We start from the raw sequence: 23,945 nt of genomic DNA, 5'->3' as shown, positions 1-23,945 counted from the left end.
TTATGGAGTTTCGCGATAACAAGTAAAACAAGGCAGGCATACAATAGTGGTCATGCACAGTTTATCAGATTGTTAATCATGAATAATGTTCCTGTTTCCAGTCCTTTTCTGCCATCAATTTCTGAAAATTTGCTGTTATTTGTTATCACTTATTGTTATGAACACTTGCATTTGAGTGCATGCTGCTACTATTGAGTTGTATTTATTACCAAACGCTTCAGCGTGGTATTAAGAGTTTGTTTTCAGGGGTGGGTGATACCAAGGTGGGAAATGGATGCACATAAGGGGTTAATTCCTTGAATTGCAATATAGAGGGTTCAGGCCGAAATACAATATATAGTGTTTTCATGTTTCGTCTGATATTTCTGTGGTATTCTGCTGCTGTAAGTAATGCACGATTTGTTCCGAAATTCAGTATTTTGTGTGCATTCCAGGGTTATTCGTTTTTTGCTGAAAACATCCCTATTTTTTAATGGCAGAGTCGAATAGTTTTACTCCCACTGGGAAATCTGCATTGTTGCTTGAATGAGAGCTAATTAAACACATTTCCCAGACCGGCGAAAGAGTATGCAACAGCCAATTTTAACAGCCTGTCACATGATTTTACTCTGAATGTCAACATGAAAAGAGGCTAGTCCATTATACGCAGGAGTAATGGGGAGTAGAATATGTGAGGGATAGTATTAACAGAGATGTGTCTACTGGAAAGTAATATCTATCCTACTTTTGCACTCTGAGCATTCCTGTTTTAGTATATTGGTTTGAAAATGTTCAAATGATTTGCAATGTTTTTTTTTTACTGAAACTCCCCTATTGATTGAATTCCGGGTTTGAACGAGAACGAAACACAACGTGATTCATTTGAATACAATGCTGAAGGCAAGCATGCCGTGCTACTGTGGTACTCCACTGACGGGATGACTTACTAGTACTGCATGCTACAACTTCGCTTCTGATGTTGCTTGCTAGCCGTGGATTGAATGAATCTTGATTACCGGTTAAAATGTTGCTCATTTGGCGTTGGTAATCTTTATTTGGAACTGGGAACGCCGCAACGTCGCCAGCAGAAACCTCCTGGTACTTCGTACTATGATAAAACTCAGTCAACATACATCAAGTTCTGTCAATCGTAGTATTCCATGTGATGTACACCTAATAAGCAAAAAATTTTGCTAAACTGGATAAAAATAGCAGACGAACATTTATTTACAAAATAAAAATACTTCGGTTGCCAATGAAAACAAGCCGGTAAAAAACAAGCAATATGTTTTCGGCTGTTACCATGGTAGGACATGAACGTGAAGCTAACGTCGGTTTATAACTAAAACCAGGCACCTTATACGAGGTTCGCAAAATAACATTCAGTCTTTAGAAGTCACTTTATTTTATTGCTAGGACGTATTCAGCCGTTAAATGTATTATTTCCAACCGTTTTTCGATAGTATTTTCTAGATTGGAGGCAGCATTTAGATTTTATTCAAAGTTCAATTATTGGGATTACGTTGACAGTGTAACAATGTCGGCGCCAGTGATCTCTTACCAGTGCGCAAAGTAGCCAGAATAAAAGGCATGATCATTTTACCACTGCTATTACAAGACTGGTAGGAGGTAATAAATTTGGGGCGAAAGTATTCAAAAAACAGATTTTGGCTGTTGCCATGGTAGCGGTGGGTCAGGATTGTTTTTCCAATTAGTGATGGTACGATCTGCCTGTCAAGTATGAACAAAATTAGCCAAGCGAAAAAAAATCACAGAAGAGTTAAAAAGCCATTCCTGGTGAACAGTTACTCTAACTTTGGGGTCAAATTTCTCATAAATGAAAAAAGATATAAAAAATTCAAATAGTAACTTTGTACCCACACTCAAACCGAGTACAATGAGCTATGTCTGAGGTGTTCGCGGAAGCGAACAGGGGGGAATATCTAACGCGCGGGGCAGCGGCAGCAATCTTTGTACTGTATAATATTTGTTTATGCTCAAAATTTGAAACAGAGTGGCGAATTTGAGCAGCTATCCACACTTTTTATGATCAAAATTAGTAAACAACATAGCGGACTCGACTCGCCGGAATGCCCGGGCGTCGATCATAAAAAGTGTGGATAGCTGCTCGAATTCGCCACTCTGGTTAAATTTTTGAGCATAAACGAATATTATACAGTACAAGGATTGCTGCCGCTGCCCCGTGTGTTAGGTATTCCTCCCTGTTCGCTTCCGCGTGTGCCCGGACACTCCCTCGCGTGTCCGCACGTTAAGTAGTAGGACCCAGTAATATGTACATGTAATTTTCATATACTATGTAAGAATATTTAATAACTTATTAATAAAAGTATCGTACATGACAAGTTAAAAGGTTGTGTATTTTTATTCTATTTACATGACATGTATATTTTAAAACATTTTTACCTTGCCCGTAACATCAAAGATGGAAGGGAAAGGTATATTAAGGGAAAAATTTCCGTCCGGCGTTGTCGTCGTCATCGTCGTCGTCGTCGTCGTCATCGTCGTCGTCGTTGTTGTTGTCGTCGTCGTTAATAATGTTATTGTGTGCACAATAACTTTACTAATTCTATTCCAAACTTTATCAAACTTGGTCACCTTATTCATGAGTATAAAGTCTTCCCTGGGTATGAAGAACAGATGTCCTGTATGAAAATATCACGCAAAAATTGAGAAAATCTGATAAAATATTTTCTACTTGACTGATCACTCCTGATACACATTCAAAGGTCACTGACCCCAGTGTGAATGTGCATTGCTGTATGTGTTCAATGAAGCAAATCATTTATCTTGTAATAATAGCCTTGGTAATGTATATATATGCTAGACTGGATTTCAATGCAAACTCATGGAGAGAGTTGTTGCAGTCTGATACAGATTTGCAAACCTACCAATAAAATCTTAACAGAAAACAAGATGTCAGATAATCAATATAAGCACTCCTATGAAGTGGGTGCCAAACTTTTGGTCAAGATCTGAAGCCGATAGAAAATTATGTCTGTTTAGTCTCATCCACATTTTGAGAGGAAAATTATACTCAAAAATATGTATTCTGTATTTGACACACAGTTCATTTGAAAAAAAAAAAACACGTTTCTTTGTTGAAGCATATACGCAGCAATTTGCCTCAGCTATTAGGATGTAATTTTACATTTGTATAATACTAATTTGAAAACACACTTCAAAGAAATAAAATGTTAAGGGATATCCCCACTTTGTACTTAATTAGAATACAAAAGACAGAAAATAAAATAAAAGTATTTATAGTAGTGATTTCCATCTCAATACATCAAATCAGTAATAATTAAACATCAATTGTACTTCTGTATTAATATTATTTCAGATAATTAATTCAGATATTTTAGAATAAATACAAATGCCTCAACTCAGAAAAAAAGTGCTGCATTTAGACATGTATTGAACATGTATTGTACAACATGCAAGATAACAGAAAATCTTAGTTGGATTTTGTACAGGTATCTCTGTTAAAAACTAATGATTTACTGAGACAAATATGAACTGTCTCATTATATTCATTGTACCATGACAATATTATTTGAAAAGTAAAAAGCGCCCTCTCAGGGTAACTATCATGTTGCAAGCTCTGCTTTGTATGCAAATCAACTTCAGCCTTGAAGTATGTACCATGTTTCTAAAATAGTTAGTTGGTGTCCAAAGAGAGAAGTCAACAGTACTGTTACCTCCTGAGAATCTATATCTTTGCAGTGTATATTCTGTGTATTTTCAGAATACTATTACTTCACAGTGTCTGAGCCTTCAGTCAGCTCATAGTCAGAGATATATATGACATACAAGTATTATCCATTTTTTCAGTCAATTAATTTTACTGTATTGTAACCTTGTTGGTTATGTTTCTCAAGATTGTTTACTGCTTATAATCTCCAGTCAGTTCAGAACAAATTTATTCAGGTTAAATCAAATCAGTAATAATTGAACATCAATTGTACTTTTGTATTAATATTATTCAGAGTAATTCAGATATTTTAGTTTAAAAACTAGTTTAGTATAAAAACAAATGCCTCGTCTCAAAAAAAAAAGTGCTGCGTTAAGACGTGAACAGAATCGTAAAAACATGCAAGATAAAAGGAAAAAGAAATCTAAATTAGATGAATCAAATAATGATTTTAGTGTCAATGAAGAAATCAAAAGTCATGGAAAAAATTATCTGAATACAGACATTTTTACCTTGCCCGTACAATCAAAGATGGAAGGGAAAGGTATATTAAGGGAAAAATTTTGTCCGGCGTTGTCGTCGTCGTCGTCGTCGTTCTTCTTGTTGTCGTCGTTAATAATTGTTATTGTGTGCATAATAACTTTACTAATTCTATTCCAAACTTTATCAAACTTGGTCACCTTATTCATCAGTATAAAGTCTTCCCTGAGTTTGAACAACAGATGTCCTGTATGAAAATATCATGCAAAAATTGAGAAAATCTGATTAAATATTTTGACTGTTTCTACTTGACTGATCACTGGTGATACACATCAAAGGTCACTGATCTCAGTGGAAATATGCATTGTTGTATGTGTTCAATGAAGCAAATGATTTATCTTGTAATAATATCCTTGGTAATGTATCTCAGAATCCCATACTGGGTTTCAAAACCAACTCATGGAGAGATTGCACAGTCTGATACACATTTGCAAACCTACCAATAAAATCTTTACAGAAAACAAGATGTCAGAAAATCAATATAAGCACTCCTATGAACTGGGTGCCTAACTTTGATCAAGATCTGAAGCTAATAGAAAATCTGTTTAGTTCAAAGTTATCAAATCAAAAACAATACATAAAAAATACATTAAAAGCAAAACATTTCATCCACATTTTAAAAAGAAAATTATTCTAAAATATATGTATTCTGTATTTGACAAACAGTTCATTCGACAAATGAAAACTCACAGGAATATGTTTCAGCTATTAGAACAGAATGATAGAGTTTTTATAATACTAGTTTAAAAACGCACTTCAAAGATTGCAGTGTTTGAAGATGTAGATTCTCAGGAGGCAACAGTACTGTTGACTTCTCCCTCCACTGGACACCAACTAACTATTTAAGTTGATTTGCATACAAAGCAGAGCTTGCAACATGATAGCTATTCATAAAGGGTGTTTTTTTTTACTTTTCATATAATACAGTAGTCACACAATGAGGCAGTTCATATTTGTCTTAGTGAATCATTAATTTTTGACAGACACCTGTACAAAATACTTGGACTAAATCCAGCTAAAATTTTCTGTTATCTTGCATGTTTTATGAATCTATTCACATCTAAATGCAGCACTTTTTTTTTCATTGAGACATTTGTTTTTATACTAAAATATCTGAATTACTTTGAAGAAAGCTGGAAATTATGTCCCTTAAAATAATTAAACAAATAAGGCACCAATGTTTTTGTAAGATATTTACATCTTTTAAGGACATTCGGTAGACTGATTCCCCACTGTTGGTTCAACCCCAAAACTTGTTTGTATTCAAAATTATGACAATGCATATTTATATTGAAACAAACTATGATAAAGGGAATTATATTATATAACAAAGGGCAAGGTCACCAGAGTTCAACTATGTTTAAATTTAATTTATTACACTATAAAAATGTAGTCATGACTGCACAGTGACTGGTTGCACCCAAAGAGAAAATAATGTGCACCACTTTGCAAAGCTATGGCATGTAACATTTAACACAATATACTGACACATAATAATAATTAAACTTATTTCTATGCACTAATAATAGGATCATGGAAATTGCACAATAATTGCACATACTGCCCATATTTGGTTCACACTACCAAACATACACAATGGAAACAATCTATCCCAAATATGAAATTTTTTAACTTTATTTATGGCCCTTTCTACATGAATTCTCTCTGATGCAATTTCTTGAGTTTCAGTGACCTCATCTGCCTTTAGTTGTCCGCTCTTTTCTAGAAATGGTGGGATATTGAGTGAGACCCCCTTCTCAGCAAGTAAATCAGATATTGTAAACCCCTTATCTGCCATCACAGAGTCACCAACATCAAATAACATGTTTAGTATGCCACTACGTTTAACTATTTCTCTATCACTAATAGAACCAGTGTACAACTGACTGACAAAGGTTGTACTACCACTTGGGGCTATGCCAATCAATCCCTTCATGGTAACATGGTTTTTATAATGAGAAAATAGTTCAGATTGTAAAATAAGTGATGAAGGCACTTCACACCTTATCTCAGTACATTCTAATATTACTCTGCATGAGGGGTATTTCTCCCTCATTGACAATGGCATGGTATCTGTTATTACTTGCCGGGTAGGCCAGATATCCAAACTACCTAATTTCAGATACATATAATTTATCCAAGTAATAACTATGCAACTCACTGTTGATACTGAATTATTATATAGAAATGAAAGATGATATTCGGGGAACCCTTGTCTTAGTCGACACATAACAAGAAAGAATTCATCAAGAGACTCCAATTTCTTTGGTCTTCCTAACTTATTATTGTTGTTATTGTCATTGTGACCACATAAATCATATTGCAATCCACATGTTTGATTACTACGCTTCCAATAAATAATATTTTCTGCATTCTCTCCTGTATCTAAAAATTCAAATAAATTTAAAAATAAGAAGTACATGGAAACCCAGTATAAAATTGTATACTTTCATCTGAATTTAAAAATCTTCTTACACTAAGCTCATTCTGTCTGCATTTGTTTTCTAAAGTTTCTAATTGACTATTTAAACTTTCAATTTCATTTTTAAGTATTTGATTTATATTCATAACGTTCTTTTTTGATTTCTTAAGCTCCTTGACATTTTCCAGTGATTTTATTGTTGTACTATTTTTACTTATAACTTGAGTTATTACTCGAGTTGTCTTATTTTGTCAAGTTGTTTTTTTCTTCAACACATTTTTCAATATTTTTGCCAGTTTCGTTTATAGTGGTTGTTGTGGTATCTGCGACGTTGTTTTGACTACAAATACGTTTGCATGCTTCATCCCTTGATTTCTTCTAGGTGTCTTTGATTCGACCACTTAAAACATTATGGCACTGCATTATGTACTAAAAATCTCTTCTTTGCCAGAGTATACTTAAAGTCTTTTTCTGTGAAATGCAGGGAGCATATTTTCGTTTAGCTGTTCAGTTTGAAGTTCTTGCCGGGATCTCTTTCTATTGCATGGATCCATTGCTTTAAAATGTTTTTATTTTTAGGGAAACTAAAAAATGAAACGTTATGTCCATCAACCAAACGGTACACAGCAAACTGTGGGCATGGTCTACCCAAATATGCACTGCAATATAAGTAAAGAATTTTATAGTGAAACATAGAAATAATCAACAGCATACTAGTAACGCCATGTACATGTATATCGTGTTATAAAGGGACTTCCGGGTAAGCGTACAAGGATGATGTGAGGCCGGTGATATCACGTTGTTATATGTAAATCAAGCCATGGAATCATTTTTTTTATTCGTAATGGACTGCTGGGATTAAACTAAATGAATAGTTGTAAAAAGTAACCGTGGAAGGTACTAACGTTAGTACCTTCCATGGTGTAACTAAGTTAACTCCTTGGGAGTCATGGAAAATGACTGGCTTTCTGGCGTTTTAACAACGAAAACCATTGGACACAGAAAAACAAAGACATTAACAGTAACAAAATAATAATCTTACCCATTTTTGTGAAAACTATCAGCAGAATAAAGCGGCTTCCAAAAAACAATCCGAAAAGAGACGTCCAGGTACTTTAACTATAAAACTTTCAAAGTACCCGCGGTGGCAATGTTTACATATTGGCAACCCTGGTTGCTATACTCACTAGCCTTGATTTTGATCATAAAATAACATGTGACTGGATTTGCGCCCTCTTTATGAAAACTGTGTATTATGCTCTATTCTATTTTCTTGTGCTTCAAGGTATGAGATAGGAAAAAGAAATAATATTTCTCACATTTGAACACCTATAATACTAAAAAAACACATATAAACCTGCTGTTACATTTTGCACTGTTTGCTATTACCAAACAAGATATAATCTGAAGATAAGCTATATTATCACAATTTATTCAATAGCCAATTAGGCACCCTAGTCAATGATCAAAAATAAAAACAACCACTCATCACGTTTCAATAAAAGTTGATACATGTGTTCTGATTATTTTAAGGTTGTACATTGTAATTCTTGTAAAATTAATTACATAAATGTAAATGAAGGTCTGGAATTTGCTTCATTTCAATAGAAGTTTTTCTTTTAAATCTGTGATTTCCAGATTGTAAAAATATGGTTTTAGTATTTCCTATAAATCTTCCCCGCAGATATTTAGGTACAGCTAAATGCCTCTAATACACTCAGTACACAGAAATTCTTTTCTTTCATTTTTACCCTAGAAGTTTTCACGATTTGGTTTTTGGTTGAATTATTTATGCATTGCTTTTGTAGAGACAAAGTTCCGGAAAGTCATAGACATGATTGTAGAATCCCAGAGAAATTTTCACTGACATAAAGTTTTGTGATTTTGACTACCTTGGGGAATTAAAGCAAGCTTATGTTATCTTGACAATTACTTTTTTATTAGTTATTGTGCAAACTGATCTCATTTTTATTGTATGTGCTTAATCCTGCTAGCAAATCACATAATATACCCAGTCAATCCTGCTAGCAAATCACATAATATACCCAGTCAATCCTGCTAGCAAATCACATAATATACCCAGTCAATCCTGCTAGCAAATCACATAATATACCCAGTCAATCCTGCTAGCAAATCACATAATATACCCAGTCAATCCTGCTAGCAAATCACATAATATACCCAGTCAATCCTGCTAGCAAATCACATAATATACCCAGTCAATCCTGCAAGCAAATCACATAATATACCCAGTCAATCCTGCTAGCAAATCACATAATATACCCAGTCAATCCTGCTAGCAAATCACATAATATACCCAGTCAATCCTGCTAGCAAATCACATAATATACCCAGTCAATCCTGCTAGCAAATCACATAATATACCCAGTCAATCCTGCTAGCAAATCACATAATATACCCAGTCAATCCTGCTAGCAAATCACATAATATACCCAGTCAATCCTGCTAGCAAATCACATAATATACCCAGTCAATCCTGCTAGCAAATCACATAATATACCCAGTCAATCCTGCTAGCAAATCACATAATATACCCAGTCAATCCTGCTAGCAAATCACATAATATACCCAGTCAATCCTGCTAGCAAATCACATAATATACCCAGTCAATCCTGCTAGCAAATCACATAATATACCCAGTCAATCCTGCTAGCAAATCACATAATATACCCAGTCAATCCTGCTAGCAAATCACATAATATACCCAGTCAATGGAAACAGTTAAAAGCTGAATAGATTGATGGTCAAAGACAAACAGACATGATGTATTGTCTCTTTCCAGGTGACAGTTGAAAACTTTGTGCGAGTTCTAACTGGTAGGTTGCCAGAAAGTACACCTAAGTCTAAAAGATTGCAATCAGATGATAGAAGTAATATATTCATATACATGACAGGTATGTCAATTTTACCAACACATGTGGTATTAATCTTATACTTGGATCTGAGCATTGACTCAACACTTGGGCCTGGCTATTGACCCAACACTTAGGCCTGGGTATTTACTCAACACTTAGGCCTGGGTATTGACCCAACACTTAGTCCTGGGCATTGACCAAACACCTAGGCCTGGACATTGGCCAAACACATATACCTGGGCATTGACCCAGCACTTTGGCCTGGGCATTGACCCAACACCTAGGCCTGGGCATTGACCCAACACCTAGGCCTGGGCATTGACCCAACACCTAGGCGTGGACATTGACCCAAAACCTAGGCCTGGGCATTGACCCAACACCTAGGCCTGGGCATTGACCCAACACCTAGGCGTGGACATTGACCCAACACCTAGGCCTGGGCATTGACCCAACACCTAGGCGTGGGCATTGACCCAAAACCTAGGCCTGGGCATTGACCGAACACCTAGGCCTGGGCATTGACCGAACACCTAGGCGTGGGCTTTGACCCAACACCTAGGCGTGGGCATTGACCCAAAACCTAGGCCTGGGCATTGACCGAACACCTAGGCCTGGGCATTGACCGAACACCTAGGCCTGGGCATTGACCGAACACCTAGGCCTGGGCATTGACCCAACACCTAGGCCTGGGCATTGACCCAACACCTAGGCTTGGGCATTGACCCAACACCTAGGCCTGGGCATTGACCCAACACCTAGGCCTGGGCATTGACCCAGCACCTAGGCCTGGGCATTGACCCAACACCTAGGCCTGGGCATTGACCCAACACCTAGGCCTGGGCATTGACCCAACACCTAGGCCTGGGCATTGACCCAACACCTAGGCCTGGGCATTGACCCAACACCTAGGCCTAGGCCTGGGCATTGACCCAACACCTAGGCCTAGGCCTGGGCATTGACCCAACACCTAGGCCTAGGCCTGGGCATTGACCCAACACCTAGGCCTGGGCATTGACCCAACACCTAGGCCTGGGCATTGACCCAACACCTAGGCCTGGGCATTGACCCAACACCTAGGCCTGTGTCTGTATGCCCATCATTCTTGTCTAATTGAAATTGTCTTGACATTATTCCTGCTTTCTTTTGTGCCTTCTAATCTAATGCATCTAAATACAGACAGGAACTATAGCATTGACATGTGATTGAACAGTTTATCACCTGGTGTCACTTATTCATAGAGCTGGTTGATACTTGTGGGCTGTATTATTCTTTGGTTTGTAGATAATACTAGCCCATGACATCACTACCGAACAGGTGATATAAAATACATAATTAATTGTCAGTCTTGCATTTGAATGTCTAGATTTTTGTTTTTTCACCCATTGCCATTTTCTGATAAAGTATGTGTGTATTATGTTCAGGTCACGGTGGTGATGGATTTCTGAAGTTCCAAGATGCAGAAGAGATATCCAGTATAGAATTAGCTGATGCTTTTGAACAAATGTGGCAAAAACGCAGGTACTCAAACATATTACTGTGTTTTCACTGTCCTTCTAGCCTAATGGATTCACATGTGTTAGAAATGATGAAGAAAATTCCTAATTAATTCCTTTGTAACATCTCAGTACTGTGATCTGCGCAACAGTCAAAGTCACCATCTTTGTCAGTCCCCATTCGAACGCAGTCTGGAAACGTGGACTTATGTTTTGATTTTTGTGTGTTCGTGCGTCCAGACCTGTATCTTAGACATGCCTGGACCAATCACAATTAAACTTCACATATACATCATACGTAATGTTATACATATGCACATAAATTCGTTTCACAATCTGATTCAAGATGGCCAAATGGTGGCCATTTCTATGCTGAAAAATCATCAAAATCAAGCATTTATGGGTGGATTTTGTTCAAACTTGGTACATATGTTGGACATTATAGGACCTTGATGCACATAGTTTTATATTTCAGATCAAATTTAAAATGGCCAACTGGCGGTCATTTTGTTTCAATGAATGTAGTTCTAGTGCCATATCTCTGCCATGCTTTGACTGATTATGTTAAAATTTTATATATTCATTATACATCATGACATAGATATGTTGGTTTGACTGAATCTGATTCAAAATGGCCAAAAAAATCATCAAAAATCAAGCACTTCTGGCATTCCAGAACAGGATCTTGGCATTTATGGATGGATTTTGTTCAAACTTATAGGACCTTGATGCATATAGTTTTATATTTCAGATCTAATTTAAAATGACCAACTGGTGGCCATTTTGTTTCAATGAATGCAGTTGTAGTGCCATATCTCTTCCATGCTTTGACTGATTTTATGTTCAATTTTTATATATTCATTTTACATATTTCAATTATTGCTGTTCCAGAGCAATATTTCTCAAAATGGGCAAGTACTAATGACAAGTACTTTTTGCACATTTTTGCACATTTCTGCTGTCCACATTGCTTTGAAATTCATAGACACATGGAACACCATTCTCTCAAGTTTGTTCATTTAGTGAAGATATATTTTTGTGGAAGTTATGATTTTTTAAAATAATTTTTGGGGTTTTTGTCACTTTCAGATACATTATACATGTGTAGGGGCTATGTATAATGCATGGACACCAGTAAACAACTGTACATGTATCAGTTGAAAGCTTGGTTTTCTCAGTACACATTGGCTTGAAAAATGAACTGGTTGGGCCAATGTTTTCCAGAAATGCTCAAGTTCAGGTCAAGGTCATTTCATGGTTTATAAATTTGCTGCTTTTATATTGGTGATACTGAACAGTGAGGGTGGGAGGGATTGAAACACCTCCCCTAAATCTTCAAGGCTGGTTCAGAGTCATCTCAAGGCCCCGGGTCAGGGTCATCGTAAAGTCACATGTGTAATGGGGTAAGGTCGTCCCTCTGCAAAATCTTCCAAGGAAAGGTCAAGGTCATCTCAAGGTCACATATCACAATGTCATATTGTACAACTTTGTCATTCTCAATTCAGTAACATGTACAATAACTAAATAATGCACAAATATATTCTGGTAATAATGACAACTTCATGTTTCAGGTTCAATTTCCAGTACATCCACATCCTCAGTTATACATATCCATGCATTACATACACAAATAATATGGGATATGCCCTTCCAGTGACCATTGCCACAGTTACTAAACTGTCATAGATTCCACTTCTTTTATCCATCTACTCTGTAATAACTGCCACTGCCCTCTGCAAGGATGCTTGTTTTTTATAAAAAGTTAAAAATCGCAAGTCCAATTGCTTTCAAATTGATATTATATTTTGAATTTGTTCATCTCATGATGATATCTTCCATTTTATAAATTTGATAAATATTTTTGTCATTTTTGGTAAAAATTGATATTTTTGCCTTTTTGGTAAAAAATGCAAGTCTGAGTGTTTTGATATTATACATATAGTTGGACCTCTATCAGATACCTTTGATGAATATTTTCCTAATTTTTGGTATAAAGTAATATTTTGTTAAAAACTACAAGTCTGTTTGAATCTCTTTCAGATTTGTTAGCCACCTAAATTCTAGAAATGGCCGCCATTTTTTCAAGATGGCGGCCATACGTATTCTTGAATTGGACCATTGAAGGTGCAACTGAATATTGTACGTTTAACATGTACAAATTAACACCAAAATGGGTCAAAACTACAAAAAGGCCTCTCTGGAGCCCCCAACAACTACCTTGCAATGCAATTTAATGAAGGGTTAGCTAGAAGCATTTGCACCTGCCATAACACTCAGTTTTTGCTAAAATCAGTGTCTTTGAATAGTCCATTGCCTGTGTCTAAATCCATTGTCATAGCATGACGAAGTTCAGATTTTGGAGCCTATTTTTTCACAAATAAACATACTTTGTCTTCAAGGAAGCTCCATTTACTTTTTGTAGGTACACTATGCTCATCGTCAGATATATTTGTAGCCGATCACAGTACAGTACTTATTCACTGTTATAATGCTGTACCATTACTTTCACCATCCTACTACAGCCAGATCTGAAGGCCTTTGCCGCATTCTGGCCACGCTGTGTGGCGCGGATCGTGTGGACGGTAATAAGCTTGGTTATTAAACATCCTTTTTTGGGGATGCCCGGTGGCCGAGGGGAAGACGTGTAGTGGCGTGAATCTAGATGATTAGGTGCCGTACGCGAGCGCCGGTTCGAGTCACGCACGAAGTACGTGTTTACTATAATTTGACGTAGTATTTACCTTGCCGTTTATTCGCCGTGTTATTTGCTTACTTTACTTCCTATGTCAACAGCAACCATGAGTTTAAAATTATTTCTCAGTAGGTTCATAGTAAATTTACCCCTACTTCTAGCCCGATCGTTTGTCCAACATTATTTAAGTCCTGTGCGATCTGTACACCATCCTGGTAACAATTGCCCCATTACCCTTGGTTGGGTTTTTCTGTGCTGGCACATCCTGTCTATTCAGGTGTGACTACCATACTAATACTACTTTTACTATCTTTATAAATGGATAATCAATAGTAGAAGCTCATAAGGTAGCATTTGGGACACTTTACATTACAAAAATAGCAAAGCTAATGTTGGACCTCATGCCGAGTTTCACAGCAGTGACGTCACCAGAGTGCCCTGGTTGTGCTTCGACTGTCACTCTTTTAAATAAATATCTCTTGAAGATAAAACAGTACAAAATACTCATTCAATAATGAATAAGCAGTGTTTAATTCAATTGAGAACAAAAGTGCAAAACAAATTATTGGACACTGAACACTTCTACTAAATTTTTGGGCGCCATTTTTAAAAAAAATCACCATTTAAAAAAAATGTTGGCATTTCATAACTTAATTATTCACAAATGTCTCTCATCATAACAAAATAAGCATGAAATTAAAAAAAATAAAACACAGGTCAGTTTTAACAAACAATCAAGAAATTATTAGGTCTATGCCATCTTGAAAAATGGCCGCCATATTGATTTTTTGGGGTGGCTAACGTGTTTTATTCATTCAACTATATTTGAACAATATATGTACCAAGTGTGATGCTCGCATCACCAATTGAAAGATTTTTCTATAGACTTAATCTGCTGGGCTATCTGTGACATTCATTGACCAACCACTTTAAGGTACATGTAGCAAGTAGTGTTTGATGATGTTTTTGAATAAAGTATTCTCTGTCTCATTCAAAACCTTAATTTAGTGTATACACTATGTATAATTCAAAAGCGCAAGTATAGAGGGACAAGTTTGCATAAACTGGACAGTCATTGTTTACATAGTTTAACCACATGACAACGAAAATGGCAAACGTTGTAAAAATGCCTAAATTCGCAATTGAAAGAGCACACTGCAGAACTTTTGGGTGAAATTTGCACCATGTATGATGTATTGTCCGTAATCAAGTCCCTTGAAATGTGTCCCCAAAAATTAAAAGACCTGTTCTTCTGAGTTCTGTGCAGGTTTGTTTTTCTGTACCCTAATTATTTCATACTTAGCACCTTTAACAGACTATTATTCTGTAAAAAAGCATTTTCTTAAACAACTTAACTCAGACATATTTCGCACTATCATTATCTTGTGAATGATAAGTGTGAGTTTGAATGTCCTAGCCCGACGCACTATATTTGCTAACGGCCCCAATGAGCCGTACTGAATCAAAACTTAAACTTGAGAAAAACATGAAACACAGTTTTGGATAATAAAACCCTGCAGATTTGCTGCATTATTAAAAACATACACTAACAATAGCCAAACTTATTAAAAACTGACATTAAGCATTTCAGATAACAAATAATTTTGAGTGCAAGTGTGAAAATTGATAAAAAAAACATCTGGCATTTTGAGACTTACCTGCTGGAGAAGTGGCGTCCATTGTTAATATGCAAACGCACAATGAGGGATAATCCTCTAACAAACATTACTGTCTGACAGTACAGGCTGACTGTTACAAACAAGTGTCTTTGTAAGGAAATCTAATAAAACTATTATCATGGTGAAACAAAATAGCTGATGCTCAAAGAAACAATTTGCTGTGCCAGAGTGCAACATGAAATCATAGGAAAACAGTCGAATACAAGGAGCTGGGCAAGTATAGCTCAGTTATGGCTGTCTCATGGGGAGTAGAACGATTATCAAGTAACTGTGGGGTGGGGTGAATTGGGATGGAGTGGTGTGGTTTGGTATGGTGGTGTGGTATGTGTGGTGTACGGTGGTGTGGTGGTGTGTTGTGTGGTGTGGTGTGTGGTGGGGTGTGGTGTGTGGTGGTGTGTGTGGTGTGTGTGTGGTGTGTGGTGTGGTGTACGGTGGTGTGTGGTGCGGTGTGGTTGTGTGGTGGGGTGTGGTGGTGTGGTGTGGTGTACGGTGGTGTGTGGTGTGTGTGGTGTGGTGTACGGTGGTGCGGTGTGGTGGTGTGTTGTGGGGTGTGGTGGTGTGTGTGTGGTGGGGTGTGTGGTGGTGTGTGTGTGGTGTGGTGTGTGTGTGGTGGTGTGGTGTGTGTGTGGTGGGGTGTGTGTGTGGTGTGTGTGTGGTGTGTGGTGGTGTGTGGTGGTGTGTGTGGTGTGTGTGTGTGTGTGTGGTGTGTGTGGTGGTGTGTGGTGGTGCGTGGTGGTGTATGTGGTGTGGTGTGTATGTGGTGTGTGTGTGTGGTGTGTGTTGGTGTAGACGTAGAAGTAGAACCAGTAGTCCAGACATACACAAACAAAGTGGAGCCCTTTGTACAAGTAAAGCCCCAAACATGGGGCTCCACAATGTTTCATAATTAGCCTGTGATCTGCGATCCGGGCGGGGGGTATTAATTTGGGTCGTGTCTGTGCAAATGTGTGTGCACATTTTCATGTTACCAGCTTTTTCTAACACATGTGTGATCCAATTCAGTTCAGAGTTGGTACAGAGACAGAAATTGATGGTGCTATTGTGCACATCAAGTTATTTTTTCGATTCTTCAAAGTTTCACTGTGTTTTTCCTAGATTTTTAACATTTTTCCTTCAAAATCCGACTTTTCTCGAAATTACCTGAGTTTAATCCGAGTTTTGATGACGCTTATGCAGTTCTCGTCTCGGTGGAAATCAGTCATTTTTGTGAGGATATCGTATCCCGGAATTGTATCTTTATTTGCGCAACGCTTATATGGACAAAATTGTGTCTCGTCAATTTCAAAGGTAAGAAACTGTGCTTGATATGGTATTTATACACTTTGTATTATCGTTTGTGTCTTGGGTTTGGTGATCGTGAGAAACTATTGCTAACCTGGCGAGAGTTTTGCCAGAAAAACTGCCTTTTTATTATGGTTGTAGGAACTGATTATGTATTGTGTAAATTGAAAGTTTACCTCGTGATTTAAGAGGTTTGCAGTGCTCTCATCGGGATTCAAACGTCGTGGTGGTGTCGGCGCAATGCTACTCTGAGAAGCTTGCTAAAATCATTATCGCCATGCTTGATTTCCGCAACATTTACATTTGTTTATGATTTCCACAGCTATTGTTCTATGAGATGCGTCCTCACTGTTCATAAACAGCCATAAACAAGTTAAGTTGGGTCGGCATGTACTCATTGAAAGTGTTGTTTTATTTACGTAATCCACTGATCACGCAATAGACGAAGTTAAAAATATGTCGCTACTCAGGAGAGCTTGCCCACAACGCTAAATGTCCCAATATAAACGTACCAGTACGTTTATTTTTTCCACAGAAAAATTCCACCCGGTACATTTTTATTTGGGACGGTACGTTTATTTATTTTTCTAAATCCGATTAAAAAAATCATGCTTTTTTCCCCATGAGAAACGAAGCCAAAAGATCGCACTAAAACATTGGTAAATCTGGTCTTTCGTGTTGCTTTTCCATGAGGTTACTGAACTGTCATATTTAAATGCTTTATGGTAATTTGAGCACATGGGCACCATCCAGCAATTTGATTGGTTGATTAGCGACTTGACCTATCTGGTCAATAAACATGCGTCATGGGCATGGATAACATGGCGGATATCGTCTCATCGAGCGTTAACATGTAATCGAAAACATTTGCTTACGATAAAACTAAGTTGAATTTTACTTGCATTTCATAACAATTCAACGAATTTATTTTTTGTACGTTAATATAATCTCTACTGAGTACTAATCAACAATTACAACACTTCGAAAACAAGTAAGCTACCGTACCGTGATCATTTGCTACCAACAAAAAAATAATGCATAATAAATATAGTGAATATTTTGTGTTGTCATGTGAACAAATTTTTTTGATTGACTGTAATTTTCCAACATTTCATGACGCCTATTGTAGAACCAAATTAGGGCCTTTCACCTTGACGCCCATTTAAACGATTATACGGCATCTTGTCGCCAGCCACAAAGGTCACACTAGACGAACTTGATCGATACTGCCGACCATTCCATGCATTTTTTTATCGACGCACGACGACACGCAAATCGAGAAAAGTATTGTCCTTGCAACAATTTCGCACAATACGTCACCACTATACAGTGACTGATTTAATTGTTATTCAACATTAAAACAAACTACAGTGAGTTGTTCTATGGTCGTATAAAAATAAAATAAACTACATTAAGATACAGTAAAGTTAACCAACTAAACAGAATGCTAAATAAAGCTAAATAATATTACAAACACATATAGAATCACAATAAACTTGTACGATACAGTACAATACAATACTCTAACTACAGTACTCATTTCGCCGAACCTCCCGCCCGCTTCCGGATTTCGATCGCTTTTTTTTCGCTCGCTTTGTTCAATTCGACCGCGCAATTTCCGCTTTTTTTTCGACCGCGCAAATCCGGAAGTATCCGCTCGCGCAATCGCTCGCTCGCTCGCTCGCCTGACAGCTCAACCACCCGCATTTACAGTTCATTACCTACTGTTTCATGTACAAGTGTATCATTTTTGTTTTTATGATGTTAAAATAAGAATAAATACAATCAGAAATTTATAGAACGACCGTTGAAAAAAATACGGTGGATCACACGGCCATATAAAATTGGTAATAAAATTGGTAATACATACGCGTAGTAATAATGTCCACCATAAACAAGATCGAACCAAACATGTGAAATCAAATACGACACTGACACAACTAATATGAAATAAAACCATTCTATTTTTGGTGGAGAGCGAAAAATGTCTACTGTAGTAGAGTACGGTATTCGTTGAGTAACCGTGTGTGGGGTGACGGTTGTCATGCACGCATGGTTTGGGTTTAACACGGGTCAAGTTGTAGTTATGTTAAAATCCGTGGCACCTATAACAATAGCTGTGGAATCATAGCCCTATGTTGCCGACCGCATTATTTACGTGACTGACTCTGGCCGGCCCATAGGGCTATGGGGCCTTGTGCGACTGAATACCGGTTAAAATCCACATGCCAAATTTGGTCGTCGCGAAAATCACATTTTAAGACCTTCGAAAGTACTCACTATGTTTATTTACTTCCAAACAATGACCAGAACCTATTTGCGCTGTGAAATGATGACGGTGGTCATAAAAAATTGACTTTATTTACCGTACACCGAGTCGCAGAAAAATAACAAGACGAAAGACGCCATTTTGTATTCCAGAGTTTATAGCAAATTACGCGAGACCTATAATTTTGTACCACGTGACCGAAATCAGTAGATAAATTGCGTTTATGCAACTAGTTTCTATTATTAAACAAAAATCATACAATTATAAATACTGTATGTGATTGCTTTCTTGGAACAATTAGAATAACGGGAAGAGTGAATTTTATTCTTCCACCACTGTATCACATGACCGCCAAACGAGATTACATTTATTCTGTGCTAGGGAGTGTGGGATGTCAATGGCTGCCGTTTTCTCGTAATTTGCTTGGTTTCCGCGGTAATTGTAAAATATCACAAATTATTGCTTATTTATAAACACAAATTGCAAACAAAAGTTTGTATGTTATTCATCCAGCAATCAATTCACAATAAAGGTACGTCACACCATAGTAATCGAAAGCAAAATCGATTTAATTTACGTATGCCAGATTTCTGTTTTTAAACTGTGATAGATCCCGTAGCTCTATGTTCGACGTACAACTACAAAATTAAAAAAAAGACGTCCAAATGAAATTGTTAGGGCGAAATTCGATTGTAGGTCGCACTACGATAAAGACTTTCCGTTCCCAATAAATAATAATAAGAAAAAAACATCTCGTTCCCGACATTATGAAATTTTTTCGTTTTGGGGGAAAAAACCTGGGGAAAAAAATGATTTTGACAAAATAATTTAGAAATTGATATTAAGAATAATTCATAACGAAATCTATTTCATATGTACCCATAATTTTTTTTTCATAATTACTGATTACACACGAATATTACAGAAAAAAATAATTTGCTATATTATCTATATTTGTGCCTTTTATTTGTCTTGAATCGTGACTGAAAGGAGCTAGATGAAATTACAAAAGAATTTCACAATGTCTTTATTATCATAGCGTTGTTGGTAATAGTTGAAAATGATACATCCACGTGAACCTGCTTATATGAGATCGAAGGAGTCTCTGTTTTCAACAGCCGTATACATCTAACTGCGTCATCGCTAAGTTTCCTTGTGGACCACGAGCTCTGTTCCTTGTTTGCACGTTATCATGTTCACACAATCGCAGACATTATTTGTAAGGGTGCCCTTTGAAATGGCACATTTTCTCGATGTTTTAGCGAGTACTCCGCGGGTATATGGCTTGTTCTCACATCAGCATAATTTTCCTCGAGTTCACTCATCGCTTTCCCACATGCACTTCTCGTTCTTTGCTGCTAACTTTTTTTGCACTCTAATATGGTGTTGTTTTTGTCTTTCTAAACATCGAGTTTATTTTTGACATTCAATGAGATCGCTTGAATTTTGAATTTGATGACGGTTCGAATTTATCCACTTTTACAGTGATCAACATTGCGTTCGAGTAGAGTTACTAGTAATTACAAGCCTGATTTACATTTTTCTTGCGGTGTTTTTCGTCAATGTATTAAATATAAGTGCTTTGGGAAATAACATAATTATATTGCGCGAGTGAAAGAGTTTGGTGAGACTGTCACAACACGTTTTATTTATTTCCAACGCGCGTGGTTGGCGCCTCTGATTGCGTTTATTTTGTATTTTTGTTTTCAAAATGTAACACTGGCTGCGTTTGTTTTGTTTTCCTCAACAAATTAATTAATAATATCTGTTCCGAGATCTCTTTCATTTTTCGTCCGGCTGCTGCCAATCCAATAATTCGTCGCCGCATGTACTCAGACAAGCGATTAATCGTCACAGTCATTATACTAGTAGTTTAAGTCCAATTGATTTGTAGAAATTCAGCTATGCGATAATTATATGTGCAGTTTTGTTTTGCGCACCCAGACACGAGCAAAAGTTAACCAATAGATTTTCTGAACTACAGCATTCGTATTACTTATGCAAATTGAGTAAGGGTCATAGTGTGAGTTGCGTTCGAAAATAACAAAGTGTCAAATTATTTTGAGCGCCGTTCGGAATAAATTTAGTCAAAATCACACACAGAAACACACACACAACACACAAATACTAGTACTCAATACATATCGCGATTGACCAGTTATATAGCTGCTTGAACTACACACACAAGGACGTAAATATGTAAATACAGGTCACAGTTCGACTTGCGTAGCAAACGTTACAATGTGTCAAGTGATTTGAAGGCGTCTTTGTTCCAAAACAGAGAAGCAATAGGCGTTGTGTTTTGAATCGTCATTAAAACCTAAATTTATTACGAATAAAAACTTAAGTTTATACATACAATGTACGGTCATTGTTACTCCAGCGGTCGGCTGGCAAGCGGACGATGTTTCTGAAGCCAGCCATAGCAGGAGTGAGCGAGCGAACAAAAGCGAGCGAGCGAGCGAGCGAACAAAAGCGAACGCGAGCGAGCGGAAAAAAAGCGGTCGGTTTCCGGTCGGAAAGCAGCGAGCGGTCGGAAATTAAGCGATAAGCGGTCGGAAAAAAAGCGATAAAAGCGGGAGGTTGGGCGGAATGAGTACTGTACTATTGCTAAGGAGTGGAAAATCACATTCACATTAGAGTCATAACTATGGAAAGAATATTTTTATATTTGGTGGAGCTGCTCATATATCATCTGCATACATTTTTGTATGTATTGTGCAGTTTCCCAGCCAGTCAGACTCGAGTAGTGATTGGTTTGCTACTTCATTACATCTTGCAGCCTTTCAAGCAGTATATTGCTAGACATGCATCAATTGTTGTCCATGTATATTCCTAATTGCTCAGTGAAAACTTACAATTTCTTTCTGGCTGGTATAAATATATTAAGTAATATGTTTTCGTACTGAAAAGACGGTACACAAATATCTTTTTTAATTAAATTTAACAGCTAATGGGAGCATATATGCTACAACCTCTGCTTACTTTTGACTAAATGTTTTTTTCAGGTGCAGAGCCATAATTTTTTTCTCGGAAAGCAAAGCCACTGAAACTGCATATATTACAAAAGCTTACTATTCGCTGCATGTCTGACAATTGTATAAAGTTTTGCAGGTCGTCTTTTTTTTTTTTTTGAGAAGTGCTGTCAACCAAAGCATAAATATGTGTTTCTCTGTACATAAAAGTTTAATTTCACACGATTTGTTAATATTAATGTATGATAATATAAACTTGATAATATTTTTCTGGATTCTTGCCCTTTATTTGTATCATTGTCATATGAGAAGTACTCTTGTCCTTATTTAGAGATATTGAAACTAATTCAGAGCCACAAACTACATGTAGATCTGTACATGAAGTACATGGGAAGTAAAGTTGTTGACACAGGTAATGTACACCAAGGATCATTGCAGTTTCTCAGTTCCTCATTCGGTGCTAGTACTTGTATGACAAACAGTATTTTTGCCCTGTTACTGACTAAAATATCAGACGTTTTTCGCTGGAACAGTTCTGTGATTGACAGTGTTCTTGTATTAGGAATACAGTTGTACAAGGAAGTTTATCCAAACAGACACAACACTGACTCTTCAACATATTTGCAGATCTGATTTGCATACTTGCATGTCATTTACCTGTTGTACTTGTTTGTCCACTCTGGTGTTCTTGCTGAGACCAGAATGGAGAGTGCTATAAACTTGAAAATGCCATAGAAATCATGTTTGCCAATTTACATCCATGCCAAAAACTGGACAAATTATATGTTGCAACTTTCAGTGTCATTCATGACCTGTTTGATTGGATAAAGTTTTACGACTTGGAGGCCATTTTTTCTCTCAAAAATCTAAAAAAAACAAGCTTTTTCTAGCTGTTAACAGCTTTTTCTCAGATATGTGTCATCCACTTTTGTTCAAAGTTGGTACAGGGACAGGTAATAATTGTTTACAAGTGCACATCGCATTATATGTTTAACAAGTTATAAATTGTCTCAGAAAAGCCAAATGAATAAATTTTTACCCCACCCCCTAAAATTGTAACACATCAATTCTGAACATTTAATAACGGAATTTTAATACAGCTCATAATGAATTAATTCACTCTGACACAAACCAAGTTCAATATAAGTTTTTAAATTTTTTTCTGAACGGGGGCTATGACATGACATGTCATGTCTTGTTTATATTAATATTTAATCAAATTTAAGTCAGTTAGTCAGTTAGGTTTAGTATCGGGGAAGGTATGGTTCAGTTTATATTAATATTAATATAATTATACCATACCTTACCCAGATACTAAACCTAAGCTTTGCAAACATTTCTATGTTCAGTCATGGGATATTCAACTCTAGTTGAATTAAACTTAATTAAAGTGCAATTCTCCATTGTATTGCATTGTAATTGAGTTTAATTAAACTCCAATTAAAACGCAACCTTATATAGGAACGCGTTTTAATCAAGTTCATATGGCAACTATATTAAAAGTTAATCCAATGGTGGCTCCACAATTCATGGGACACCTGTATGTTTGTGTGTGTGTGGTGTGTGGTGTGTGTGGGTGTGTGTGTGTGTGTGTGTGTGTGGTGTATGTGTGATGTGTGTGTGGTCTGTGCGTGTGCGTGTTCCAATGATATTGATTTTTAATGAAACTTGGTGCATAGATGCTTTGGGCCAATGCGCAGATTTGATTAGGTTTTGGTAAAAATCCATGCATATTAATTACTTAATTTGCATAATAATTAGCTGATTTTTAGCTTTCCCATGATTGTTCCACTGATATCTAAAGAACCACTCATTGGATTTTGATGAAACTTGGCACATAGATGCTCTGAACTAATGAACAGATTTGATTAGTTTGGGGTAAAAATCTGTGCAATATTAATTACCCATTTGCATAATGATTAATCATTTTTTGGCTTTTCCACTGATATCTCAAGTACTAATCATCAATACAACTTGGTACATAAATATCACAGGACACTGCACAGACCTGATAGTTTTCAGGGTAA

At 36.8% G+C, this 23,945-nt stretch overlaps 1 protein-coding gene and 1 pseudogene across 1 annotated transcript in view; one reads left to right on the top strand and one right to left on the bottom strand.

The window, feature by feature from the left end:
* Nucleotides 1-23,945, top strand: part of LOC102806605 (GPI-anchor transamidase-like) — a 121,589-nt gene that overhangs the window by 64,099 nt on the left and 33,545 nt on the right. The window contains exons 5-6 of the mRNA XM_085492457.1: nt 9,457-9,568; nt 10,951-11,047. Coding sequence (XP_085348583.1) covers nt 9,457-9,568; nt 10,951-11,047 — 209 coding nt within the window. The remainder of the gene's footprint in view (nt 1-9,456; nt 9,569-10,950; nt 11,048-23,945) is intronic.
* On the bottom strand, nt 5,763-6,799 carry LOC146732316 (uncharacterized; annotated as a pseudogene).

This window comes from Saccoglossus kowalevskii, chromosome 17, assembly GCF_978046115.1.
Source record: "Saccoglossus kowalevskii chromosome 17, keSacKowa6.1, whole genome shotgun sequence".
NCBI classification, from domain to species: Eukaryota; Metazoa; Hemichordata; class Enteropneusta; family Harrimaniidae; genus Saccoglossus; species Saccoglossus kowalevskii.
The sequence above is the reverse complement of the archived record's forward strand: the minus strand, read 5'-3'. Positions and strand labels throughout refer to the sequence as shown.